General features: G+C 41.7%; 1 protein-coding gene across 1 annotated transcript; it reads left to right on the forward strand.

Annotated features, from left to right (window-relative positions):
• The first annotated feature begins 7256 nt into the window (after positions 1–7256).
• LOC145408208 (oplophorus-luciferin 2-monooxygenase non-catalytic subunit-like) lies at positions 7257–13752 on the forward strand. Its single transcript, XM_080278964.1, has 4 exons — positions 7257–7971; positions 12407–12562; positions 13117–13218; positions 13613–13752. Exons 1-4 carry the CDS (start codon positions 7257–7259, stop codon positions 13750–13752), a joined length of 1113 nt encoding a protein of 370 aa, XP_080135090.1.
• The last annotated feature ends 256 nt before the right edge of the window (positions 13753–14008 follow it).

Below are 14008 nucleotides of genomic sequence, written 5' to 3' on the forward strand. Positions count from 1 at the left end.
GGTGGGACGAGACGACAAGGAGCCCTGCATAATCCCTTTGGGTCATATTCTAAGTGGCTTTGGAGAGTTCGTAACTCCTTTTCCTTAGCGATTTATTCTCTACATTACACCGCAGTGCAATTATTATGGTACCGATGCAAACTATGTCGATATTAACAGTATAATTAAAATACAGGAGAATATTGAAATGTATCAGAAAAAATTAATCACCTGGGAAGCAGTAAGAGAGAACACTTAAGATGCAGCAGACAAAATAATTCACTAAGGAAGAAATGCTGCGAAGTCTCCTATCCTACCTACGACATCAAGACAGGAGTGTTAATATTCACCCCTCGCCACCTTGGGACATTTCTGACTTAGTATTCATCTCCTGGTTTCCTTGAGGCGAGGGGAGGCACCTCTGAACCAGCCCTTAGGTGAAGGTGGTGAGACGTCATGCAGGCACGTGTGGATCCCGTCTTGCAAGTCAGACAGGGGGCATGTGGGGACTCCGGGGGTTGAGGCTACGATGAGGGTGTGAATGACGACAGGTACGGGGTAGGAAGCCCGGGTATTTTCCCCACGGGACATTTTCCCCCCAAGATATACTCCTCCTGAATATCCCCTTACTGTCCTCTTATTCTCTTTTGTCCTTCCTAAATTCTTATTATTTCCGTGTTTCTTCCGGCCTGTATTTTTCCGCTACTGCTATCAGGTCAGATATTTGATTTCCTGGCGTTAATAGCTTGGGGACTTCCCACTGGCGACGACCCTTTTTCCTTAGACCACTTGCACACCAAGGCCACTTCCAGCCCTAGTACCACATAGCTGTATTGTGGCTTGGTGATAGTTCCTTATGATTCCTTCCTTCCTTCTAATCATCCTGTGCCGTGTCCTCCCTACTCCTTCCTATACCTTGCAATCATAACATACTCCTCCTGGTAAGCTATATTCCCCCCGGACACATCCCCCCCTGGATATATCCTCCGAACATCCCTCCCCCCGCCTATATTCCCTCCACTGATACGACAAAAGTTGAATCGAATTTTCTAAAAGTGAAAAAAACTATTACTACCACACCATTCTCATTATACAACTGAATATTTAAAGAAACAATTGATAACACCACACAAAATCTAAGGTTCCGTTTTATGTTGATAAAAAATACTGTGATGCGTAAAGAATAAATTCGACACATTTATACGACCTTAGTTAAAGTTCGTGTCTTCGTCTGCGGGAATATGAGGGAAATATATCCAGGCGGGAATATGTTGGAGAAGAATATATGGGGAGGGGGAGGAGGGAGTGTTAGAGGGAGGTATATACTTGGGGGGAATATGTTCGGGGAGATTTTCGTTGGAGGGGGGGGGGTGAGGAAATGCCCGGGGGGAGGGGAAATAGCCAACAGTTGGATGGGGGGGGGGCTGGCCTTGGATTGGGCATTGAAGGGCTAGAGAACGATCTGGATGCATCTTACCTACTGTCAGCGATCTTAGCACTTCACGCTAAATTTTCTCTCCCCAGGATGCTCAAGATTCCTTTATTTAGCCCTAAAGTTAACCAAGTAGCACCGTTTGACAATATTGTTCAACTTTGAAAGCTTGTCTCCCGCCATAATTTTTCCTTTTGAATATTTCTGTCGCCCATTCAAGCATCATAAACTGACAGTGAATTAGGATAGGTAGGTAAATAAGCAGAGGACTACATTTTATATATACAGTGGAGTCGACAGTATGATTTTCCGTCTTTCAACCACTGCGTGATTTCTAGTCATCCCTTCTAGAGCGATTCTACCGTTTTCTATGATTTCCTAACGTTTTCAATGATTCACGGGTCGCTACTCCTTTAGGGATAACTGATATAGAACGCGGCGTGAAGAATCGCCAACTAGGGAAGTACAAAGTGCAGAGGAGGAGGAGGAGGAGGATTGACTGGTAAAACTTGGGATTAGAACGTCCTTCAATGTGGGCTGTAATTAAGGAGGAATATTAATCTTTTTCCTGACATAGCGGTGCTGAGAATGCGGGATGAGAATGATAATACGTGGTAAAGATGGCACGGTGGTATATGGGAATGAGGACAATGACCAGGGTAAAGAAGCTCCCTGACACTTCTTCCTTAACGATTCATTATTATATATAACTGGTTAATATCTTTTTGTACGTTATAATATGGCGACACGGGAACCACCAAATGACAGATGAAAGGCAATAATGTCGCCCAGGTAGAAGATACGGGAGGAAGGGCTGGTAGGAAAAAAAAAAAAAAAGAAAAAAAAGTGAGGTCACGAGAAAAAAGGGGGTTAGGGATCTCTGCAAAAATCAACCCCACAATCTACCAAAGCCCATCAACCGAGAGGAAAGGGGTCAGAGATCTTTATCAAATCAATCGCCAATCTGCCTATACCTGGCCATCAACGGAGCAGAGAGGGCTTAGAGATCTTTGTCAGCTTGGAGTAAACTGGCTATGCAGGATGGACCTCTTTTCATGATGGGGTGAAGTTTTTTGCTGTTATGAACGCTCCTTTTTCATTTTCTTTATTGTCTGATAACTTTATTAAGACGAGGGAAGAATTAGTACCAGTTCTCACCCCAGGCACATCTGAACGTGAACCCTTTGGACTGCTGGTTGAAGTTGTCCTCTCTCCTCGTGCAGTCCACCGTCCTCTTTTCAGGGGATAGGAAGGGTGCGGAGGAACGTTTGTATGGCCGGGCAGAGAAGCCGGCCGCCTAAATCAGTGCCACCGCATGAGGGCACCCCTCTCCAGCACTAAGAAGATGGAAAACCAGTGGGAAATAAACAGTACATTCCATCACACTATTTTTTTCATCAAAGGGAAGAATTTCTAGGATGGTGTGGAAGCGATTACGTTCATCTATAAATCTTCTCTCCGCTCCCTGGAAATTTAGTGACCTTTTTATCTCCTTTATCAGACGTTTATCAAGCTTGCCGTTACGTGTTTGTGTGAGAATAAAAAGGTCTTGTACCAACTACGTCTTATCTCTTCGAAGGTCGCAAGCACTGGGGATAGAGATGGGAAGGTGCAGGTGAGGTTAAATGTTGCCAAATTGGAGGGTTGATGTCAATATACTCTGCGTGCAACTGCCTCCTTCTCATCTTGAATACTAAACTATATAAAGTACAATATATCAAGAGACTCTGTTCACTTTAACTAGGCGCAAAACAGCACTGTCACCATCCTGAATGCTAAGCTATAACAACGGACCCTGGCCCTATCTAGCCAAATGTTTATATATTTTTCCGATGAAAGAACAGTAACAACAATATCGTAATAATAATAATAATAATAATAATAATAATAATAATAATGACGATGATGACGAAAATGAAAAAGTACCGGTAATCGTATGATCCAGAAACGAGGAAAAAGAAAGAAAATGGGACAACATTCAACACCATGACCAATTAAATAGGCCAGACATTCATTCAAGCCTCATTCAAGCCCCTGGAATCCTGGCTCTACCTCACAGCCCTACAGCAAACTTAATTTTCACCATCACTGCACTAACCTAGATTCCTGAAGATCTTGATAAGTTTCTTGATTCGCTGGTAATACAGTGCTTCGTACGGTAGGTGATGAGGCGAGGTTCACATTCAATAATAATAATAATAATAATAAAGATTCCTGGATTCGCTGGTAATATAGTGCTTCGGACGGTAGGTGATGAGGCGAGATTCACATTCAATAATAATAATAATAATAATAATAATAATAATAAAGATTCCTGGATTCGCTGGTAATATAGTGCTTCGTAGATGAGGCTCACAAATAAATAAATAAATAAAAACTTTCACGACCCAGCACTGGCTACTTCCCCTCGCTGCAATGTCCTGTCACTTTCTGAAGCTCGAACACCTGTGGAGAAGAAAGAGAAAATCATTAACCTTTTCATATCGATGATGCGTTTTACATTTTACCTTCCTTATATTCAGACGGTCGGTATGGGAAGCTCCTTAGCACCTCTTCCTTAGCGGTTTATTTCTGCATTTAGCTCGTTAATGATAACCTTTCTGTTAATATAATAATAATAATAGTTACAATAATAATAATAATACCGTAATAATAATAATAACACCGGTAATAATAATAAATACCAACAACAATCATAAATAAATAATCACTTAATCACATAATAAAAGTCTAGGTAAGACGTCTGAGAGGGAACACAGGTGACTTCCAAAAACCTAAGATTCCCCTAACGTCTTTTCCTAAGCGATTTACTTTACTTATTACACCTTACTGCCATATTTTGACATGTAAATCTTTCCAATATCGCCAAACTCTGAATAAATAACGTGTAAAAAGGTATTATAAGTAGTTATATCCAAAAATGAATCGCTAAGGCAAAGGTGTTAGGTTATTCAGTCCAGGAGAGAGAGAGTTCGAGCTGGAAGGGTTAGATACAGCTTAGAATAGGAGAGAGAGAGAGAGAGAGAGAGAGAGAGAGAGAGAGAGAGAGAGAGAGAGAGAGAGAGTCTGGTTCCCGCAACATTAATGACCGTGTCCCCGAAAATCAGATAACGAATGTGTGTGTGTGTATGTGTGTGTGTGTGTGTGTGTGTGTGTGTGTGTGTGTGTGTGTGTGTTAATACCGCACCTAACTGCACTCTGTAATGTGGGATGCAGGCTAACAAAACATCATCACAAACATCCGTTATATGATCGTCAACTTTGGGGGAAGGGGGTGCTCGCTTTATATTTTTTTCTGTATTATTAAAAAGGAGGACGAAGGCGTAGCGAACTCCTCATTTATATGGATGTTTACAGGGGGAACAGAGGTATATGAGTAAAGGGTGTGGAAGCTGGGGAGGGGGCAGCCTGATGGTAAAGGAGCGAATAACATGGAGGCGATTTGTCTGTGGCCACCCCTTCCGGGATTAAAGCGTTTGGCGATAAATAGAAAGGCAATTTTATAACACCTGAGAAGATAGGGGGGATGGATTGACTGCATTTCACATAGATAGACAGATAGGCAGGTAGACATTTAATAGCCTAACGCAATTAGTAGTGTGACAGAGGACAAGCTTTTTATTTCCCATTGTGTGTTCCAGCGATCAGGTAAAAAAAAAAAAAAAAAAAAAAGAAGAAAAAAGAATGAAAGGTACAAAGAAAAATGGAAAAATGAAAGACGAATGATGACAAAAAAGAAAAAAAAAATGCTTGTTTGTTTTCATCGCGATCTCAGCTTTCATAATACTGCCCTTAACTCTTCAGTCCAATGACGCACTTTTATATTCTACTGTTGTTTCCACTAAACGATTTTTTTTTTCTTTTTTACAAGCAAGATTCCAGTAATAGCCAAGGAGGTTAATGGAGGCTATACGGGATCTGGCTCCCCCGGTTCCAAAAATCACGCGCGGAAGCTATTAAAAAAAAGTTCGTAATATAAAAAATAATGATGTAAATGAATAAAAATTGGTCATAGAAACTCCCATACGCTACAAAAAAGGCGTCTGTAAAAGTACATAAATACCGATAAATAAATAAATAAACAGATAAATAATAATGTCATGGAAATCTCACGTAAGCTACAGTCAAATCGTCGGCGGTAAATATAATGAAAAATACACCATCGGACTGAAGAGGTTAATAGCGTTTATTCCTTTAACCTTAACTTGGTCCAGGACTTTCCTTTTGCAGCTTATTCCATGTAGCTCAGAGAAAGACAATACTACGGCTCTACATCCTTCCCATAGCACCTCTTCGTGTCAGAAAACGAATACTACGGCTCTACATCCTTCCCACAGCACCTCTTCGTGACTAGCATCATATTTCAGTGTTCGGTTACTGCACGTCAGCAAAGATGGAGAGAGAGAAATTTTAGGCCGTATAAAAAAAAAAAAAAATTAGCTGGTAGGTTTATTGAGCTGGACATTGCACCACGACACTGGCCGGCAGTCTCGTCAGATAAGGAAGGTCCCAAACACATCTTCCTTACCGATTTATTTTTGGATACGAGAGGCCAATATCGTTTTGTAAGTTATCCAGAATATGGTGGTATTAGAATGGTCTAAGTAACATACAAGAGGACGGCAAAAGTGTAATAAGGAAAATAATTCGCTAAGGAAGAGGTGTTACGGAGCTTCCTTCGCCGACGAGACTATGGGCCCTTGTGTCTCTGATGATGGTAACAGTTTCCCACTGAATCAATTTTTCCTCCGACTACTGATGATAACCATGTGTTGGGTCCCGCGATGTGTGTCTGTGTCGCTACCAGGAGCACTGAAAAAATGTGTGTGTGTGTGTGTGTGTGTGTGTGTGTGTGTGTGTGTGTGTGTGTGTGTGTGTGTGTGTGTGTGTGTGTGTGTGTGTGTGTGGTTAAAACAAAGCTTCATCATCATCATCATCTTTTTTCCAACAGGGTCCAGAAACAAGGAAAATGAAGGGAAGAAAGTGTTAAATATATCAGCAGCATAGCCAGCGAAATAGGACAGACAGACAGACAGACAGACAGACAGACAGACACACACACACACACACACACACACACACACACACACACACACACATCACTGCAATCTTGGGTCAACCTCACAGACCTAACCGTCGTATGTGAACCAACCAGTTACATCCTTACTAAGGTAAATATTTCAGGCGATTGTAACTTCGAATCGTTCTTAAAACAGGATATCGCAAAAGCGTACCTGCCAGTCCCACATCATCTTGCACATCGTTAAAGGGAGCGGTATAATGGCATTGTGATACCCTGTGTGTTACCGATGCAAACTATGTCGGTGATACAAATATATACTGGTAAACTGCGTAACAAAAGAATATTCAGCTGTATCATGTGAAATAAATCGCCAAGGGAGAAGTGCTACGAAATCTACCAAGACACAGAGAATGGAAGCCTTATCTAGCCATGACACACAAGGCCGCCCATCCTCCCACCTTCATATATATCCCGCCCCGCCTCTCACACTCCACACTTGACACACGGAAACCATCATCTTACAGGCAAAAATTACCCTGCTTCTAATTTACTCCTATCAATGTGATCTATAGACCTGGACTCTTATTACAGAAAGACAGCCTGATTCAGCACACAAAAGTCTGGTCCAGACATATGGTTTAAATACTCCCTATAACCCTTCAAGGAAAACGTACTAAGTTCAGCAGTTAAAACCGTTCCTATCACTCTTTCAAAGCGTTGGCGTAACTCTGATATTTCATTCCCTGGCAATTATACTCAGCACAGAGGCACCGTATGCGCTTGGAGATCTGAGGAGGAAATTAACACTTGGTTACTGTGGAAATGAGGCGCATGGTTGTAGCAGTGGTAATGGTGGGGCTATGGTGGTGTGGTGGAGTAGAAGGGGAAACGCAGCACCATACACCCGAGAAACAGCACCATCCCCAGGAAATAAAGTACCACACCCACGAGATAAAGCACCACATCCACACAACAAAGCGTGAACCCCGAGAAATTCCCTGCCCAGAAGCCACCGACATAGCACCCTGCATCTGCACCGTCCTTCCCGATTACGAGATGGACATGGACTGCTCCGCGGTCACCAGCTCCGAGGAACTTGCCCGCGTCTTCAGCGCCGAAATGCCCTTCCTGGATTTCAACATCCTCACCATCTTCAACAACAACTACCTCACGGACATACGATCCGGTGACCTCGGGGATGCCACCTTCAAGGAAATCATCATCCTCGACGTCCCCCTGAAGAATATAGTCGACGGTGCGTTCTCCAAAAGCTACAACACTCTGACAGGTCTGGAAATCGTCGCTACCCAGCTCATCTACTTCCCCTACCAAGAGATAGCGCAATACACGCAGCTCCAATTCCTAACCCTTCCCTACAACAGCATCAGTAGCTTTCCGGATTTGTCTTCTACGTCCCTGAGTGTTCTGATCCTCGATTCGAATCCACTGGCGACCATAACCGAGACGGCCTTGCAAGGTCTCCCCGCCCTCACCGTCATCTCCCTATTCGACACTCAACTCAGCTATGTTCCGCCAGGTACCGTGTGCATTTCAGTTACATGCACTCTTTAACTTCGCCAACTCCTTTTGCTCTTAACTTCGCCTACTCTAACTTGGCCTACCAACTCTTTTTGCTCTTAACTTGGCCTACTCTAACTTGGCCTACTCTTTTTAATCTAACTACCTAATCTTCTTTAACTTCGCCTACGGTACTCTTTTCTGATTTCGCCTGCTTATCCGACTCTAACTTCGCCTACTCTTTTTACTCTAATTTCAGCTACTCTTTTTAATCTAACTTCATCTTCTTTTTAAAATCTAACTTTGCCTATGGTACTCCTTTCACTCTAACTTGGTCTGAAAATGTCACCCCTCCGTCTTGATTGCTGATCTTTAACAACAGATTTACACCAGAATATGGTGTTTAATCACGAAGAAGTGCTATGGAATGCTGATCTGTAGCCTAGTAACAGAATAACGCTACTGATAGCATGTGGTCCTTAGTCACGAAGTGCAATGGAAAGGATGCATCTTGAACGCTGAGCAGTAGTAACAGATTGACACTGAATATGATGCTAGTCACGAGGAAGTGGTATGGAATGGATGAAGAACCACAGCATATTTCTGGCAGTGAGCAACATAAGCTAAGCACAAAAAAAGGACAAGAAAATCAGGTCCAAGTTAAGGTATATAAGCTAAACACACACACACACACACACACACACACACACACACAGCCCCCTACGTTGGAGAATATAGCTAACCACACACTTGCCTATAGCTAAAACTTTCTGCCTATCAACTGCAAAAGGGTAAGACGGATAAGTACTAAGGGTTTATAAGGCTCTATCTAGGAGGTAAATGCCGAAATACATTCAAGGGTCCTACTAATTACCCAAATGAACCCAAATGCAAAAAAGGAAATTCACACTAACCTAGACACCCACATGAATCCACGTGAAGGAGGTAACACCAGAATGAATCCAAATGAAAGAAAACATCCAAATGAATCCAAACGGAGGAAACACCAGAATAATAACTCAAAGGAACCTAGACACCCAAATGAATCCAAGTGAAGGAGGAAACACCAGAATGAATCCAAATGAGAAAACACCCAAATGAATCCAAATGGAGGAAACACAAGAATAAATCTAACTACCCAAATGAAGGACGAAACACCCAAAATGAACCTAGATACCCAAATGAATCCAAATGAAGGAGGAAACACCAGAATGAACCTAAATAAATACCCGAACGAATACAAATGACGGAGAAAACACCAGAATGAACCTAAATAAACGTCTAAATGAATCCAAATGAAGAAAACACCAAAATGAACCTACTAATATCCAAACGAATCCAAATGAAGGAGAAAACACCAGAATGAACCTAAATACTGTAAATACCCAAATGAAGGATGTTTTCACCTTCATTTAGAAACACCTGGGTATCTATTTACAGGTTCTTTTTTTAACACTTGGGTTCATTTGAGTGTTTTCTCCTTTATTCGGATTCATTTGGGTATTTACGTTCACTTGGGTTTCACTTGTGTATTTTCTCATTCATTTGGGTTCATTCTCCTTACTTTGAATATTTACGAACGCTCGCTTGAGTTTTTCCTCCTTCATTTAGGTTTATATTTCCATTTTTTTTTCAAATTCGTGTTTTTTTTTTTTTTAATATACTTCGATTCATTTGGGCTTTTTTCATATTTCGATTCATTTGGGTATTTTTCAATAATTTGGGTCCCTCTGGGCAATCACTAGGGCCGCAATTACCTGGGTACGTTGTAAGCTCGACCACCGTAAACGAATATCATCATCATCCGGAGCTCCTTTCCCATACGTAAATATCTGGTTTCGCTTAAGCAGCAGAAATACCTCACCGATTCAACTCCTTTTTCCCCTGCTTATTTCCTATGTTTTCTAATCATTTTTATGGTGGGAAACGATTATTAACAACTGATTTTCTTTTTTTGTTTTTATTCATGTTTATTCCAATTCACTGGTGTTTGTTTCTCAAGTGTAATAGCACACTTTCTAAATCCTCAAATCAACCGTTATTTGCTGTAACAGGTGTTCAAGTCTAACCTTACATATTCATAACATTGCCTTACCTACCCTAAAATAACCTAACAATATGTCCTAACCTAACCAAAAATAAACCTAACCCATCTTAAACTTACCCAATCTAACCTAACTCTACAAAACCTAACCCAACCTAATCCAATCTAACCAAACTGAACTTAAACCTAAACTAATCTAACTCTACTTACCCTAACCTAACCTAATCTAGCCTAGCCTAACAAAAGGTAACTTAACCAAACATGCCAAAATGAAAAACCATATGAATTCCAGCACAGTTGCGTACCTTTTAGCAAGTGTCCGGGATTTTGCTCTTGAAATAATGTGGGCCGGAAAAACAAAACGAGGATAAAAGCAACAGGGAAACAAAATCAGCATAAAACAATCGTTTACAACCAAAGAAATACGAAAAGTATTTAATTAAAAAACTGTAATAATAAGAATTGGACTGGTAAGGTCTTTCTAAACCGTACAGTTACCAGAAAAACTATGATAAATATACAGCTAATCAAAGAAATACACTGTAATGTGAAAATCATGAAGCAAGCAAGCGAACAAAACGCCATTGACATAATTACCTAGTCTCACTTATTAAGTTGGTGTGTTATTACTGTAGGCCATGTCAATATTAAGACTAAATAATATACCAGAGATTATCAAAGTGTACTATACAAAATAAATCGCCAAGGACGAGGTGCCACGAAGCTTCCCATCCCACCAGGAATACGGTACACTGGCTACCGGTACAATGACAGTACTTACCAAGGCTGCTTAAGTATTTCGGTAAAGCCAAGGAATTCGCGAGCCAACTCAAGTCTGTGACACACTTCTATCCTTCCCACTACTGCCCAAGCGAGAAAAGATGTTACACGCTGATCCTGAGCAGCAATTAGTCATTTAAATTACTCGTGCTGGAAGTAGCTGGGTATTTAATTTTTCTTGCTCATGTGCGTGGGTTTAGCTCTCACGTGCATGGGTCTTTAAACGGGGTATTTAAATATTTATATCACAGCTATTTCACTCATCACTGTCATCACACACAGCACTTACACTGCTAGTTCACAAAGACGTCTTATTTTCGGTCCAAACAGTGCCATTGGGACGAAATTTGCGTCAAAGGAAATAAATAATTTCGCATCACCACACTACCACCAGCACAACGTCACTCCTGCGCATGCGCTGGGATGTCATCTTTTAAATTTATGAATCCCAGTAATCATAACTCATTTTTACTAGAATTCAAATAATTTTCAATATCAACATCCAGCTTAGACTGGGGGATTTTTAAAAACTTACTCTAATTTATAATATTTAAATGAATTTCCCCTAAGTTAGCCAAAAAAAATGTTTGGCGTCGTCTATCGGTGTATGGGGTGTACATTTTGTAATTTTTCGACGATAATAATAAAACGTTTTGTATTCGAAAAAAAAAAAAAAAAAAAAGGTGCTGAGCTTAAAATACTATGTAAAATCAATATCTGATATCACTAACAACAGTAGTCATCACTGATGGCTTCGCAGCTCCTTTTTCTTAGTGACTTAGTATCCTTATTGCAACTCGTCATTCTCCTGCAATTTATTCATTTAGTTTTATTATCGACATAGATTACATTAGTAACACACAGGAGTATACTGAGGTGTTGTGTCTAGGCATTTGACATTAGGCTGAGGGAGTTCTGCCTTCAATCCATTGACATTTTATGTTTTTGTGTGCTGTCTCCAGACAATTTTCTTCATCTTAAGACAGGTATTTCGAACTGAAGAGGCTAGATATAACTCTTAGAAGACACTTCGCTACAGGAAATTCCCGAAAAACTGAATAAAAGTAATCATAAAATGCAATCATGCTTAACCAATACAGGTGACTAAATTTCCCCACTGCACCTCACAATAACTTCCCTGCGACGGCCCTTCGCCCTCGGGAATATTTTAGGAATGGCTGAAGTGCTATATGGGCTTCAAGCTGAAAAGACGTTATATTTAATTGAAATGTGTCAGTTCAATGCCAGGAAATTCGATAGAGCCATACTGTACCCCTACACAGTACCAGCCAAAACAAGTAGCTACTATTTTATGGTTTATCGTTAGTTTTGACTGTAGTACTTTTTTTTTACGTCTAAACTGGACCAAATGTTTGTCCCTTTGCGGCTAATTTTATGCACTTATGTGGCAGAATAAACAATGCTATTGCTGTCTGCTGAAGGAGGTGCAAACATAAACTGACACGGTGTCACATCTCCCTAGGTTTGTTCGTGGGCCTTTCGCTGCTGGTGGAAGTGCAGACATACAGTAAACAAACTGACGATGGGAGGTAACTTCGTGGGCTTGTTTCTGCTGAAGGAGCTGCAAAAACATAAACATTCACTAACGAAGGGTGTCACATCTCCCCAGGTACGTTCGTAGGCCTCTCGCTGCTGGAGGAGGTGCGCCTGGCGTCCAATGAGCTGACGAGTCTAGCTGCGGGCACCGTGAACCTGGTAACACCTGACAACCTAGTATACCTGAACGGAAACAACCTCATCTCCGTCGCTGTAGACGCACTGACAGGTCACTTTACATGCTACTCCTTGTACAGCTAGGGTCAAAAGCATCGCTTCCCCTTTTCATAGCGAACTTATGAACCTCTTACGCAATATTCTGAACAGTTTGTTGGATTTCAAAAGTCATTGCTGTCTCATTAGTCTTCGTATGGAAGTGGATCAATATTAGTGTTTTCAACAGTACATCTTGACCTTATCTAACCTAACCTAATAATCTAAACTCATGAAATCTAACCTAACAATCTAATCTAACTTAACATCCTGATCTCATCTCACTTCACCTTACCTCACCTAACATACATTAACAACCTTATTTAACCTAATCTAACATAATGTAACCTTACCTCACTTAATCTAATACAACCACTTACCCCATCCCACTTAACCTGACCAAACACAACCAAACTGAATCAATAAAAGACTACCCTACCCTAACCTAGCCAAACTCGCCTCAACCACAATAAATAACTGCCTACCCTAACCAACCCTACCCCAACCTAACCTTATCTAACCCAACCAAACAACCCTGTATAACCTAATTTTACCCTCTACACTCACCAGGTGTGAAGGGAGACGTGTACATACAAGACAATCAACTGACTGAACTGGCCGAAGACGTGTGGAGGCCTCTTTTGGACGACGGAATAAGTCTCTATGCCGCCCGTAAGTCTTCCACTAACGTCTTAGATATCAAAAACAACATACAACAGAGCAGTAAGGTGTATATGGAAACTAAATGGCTAAGGAAAAGGGATTAGGGACGAGAAGAAGGGTCCTAGACTCCATTTAGCTAACTTTGTCGTGTGGGTGTGGGTTCGAGTCGGAGGGGTTCGGATCTCGCTTCATTAGTTCGAAACAGACTCATAAAACTGTCAACCCGTCCTGAATGTGATGGCCCTAGCGCGTATCCATCCCCCCTTCAGGTGTGTGTACGAGACAGGCTACACTGACCTTTGAGTAGCCTCCCTGTTGAGCCTAATTTAGCCTACCTGTTGAGCCGATATTACCCTACCTTTTCAGCCTAATTAAGTTCACTGTTCCTCCCTCCCTCCTTCAGGTAACCCTCTGACGTGTGGCTGTGAGATCGCGTGGCTGGTGCTCAACACGAACTACTTGAATCAGCTCATGGACGACGTGACCTGCCAAGATGGAGAGCTGGTGTCCAACCTCGACCCTGGGATCTATATTCCCTGCTAGAGTGACGTTCCCCACACCCTTTTCCTCTTCCCCTACCCTCCTACACACCTTCTCCCCTTTCCCTCCCCTTATCCATCCCTCCAATTTACCCTCCTCTTTCCTTCTCCCCTCTCCCATCCCTCCAACACACTTCACTCCCCCTCTTTCACCCCCTCCTCCCTCCCAAATCCCTCAAAACCCCCCGTCGAAGAGTCTTATCTCCACCTAAGGATCGGTGCTGGAGAGGGACACCTTCATAATGTGGCACTGATATAAT

This window comes from Coenobita brevimanus, chromosome 76 (assembly GCF_032717465.1).
Source record: "Coenobita brevimanus isolate Jiangsu-jjx chromosome 76, ASM3271746v2, whole genome shotgun sequence".
NCBI lineage: Eukaryota > Metazoa > Arthropoda > Malacostraca > Decapoda > Coenobitidae > Coenobita > Coenobita brevimanus.

Coding starts and splice junctions, on each gene's coding strand:
- LOC145408208 (XM_080278964.1), top strand. CDS start 7,257: ATGAGGCGCATGGTTGTAGCAGTGGTAATGGTGGGGCTATGGTGGTGT. Junction 7,972..12,406: donor ACTCAGCTATGTTCCGCCAG/GTACCGTGTGCA, acceptor ACATCTCCCCAG/GTACGTTCGTAGGCCTCTCG. Junction 13,219..13,612: donor AATAAGTCTCTATGCCGCCC/GTAAGTCTTCCA, acceptor TCCCTCCTTCAG/GTAACCCTCTGACGTGTGGC.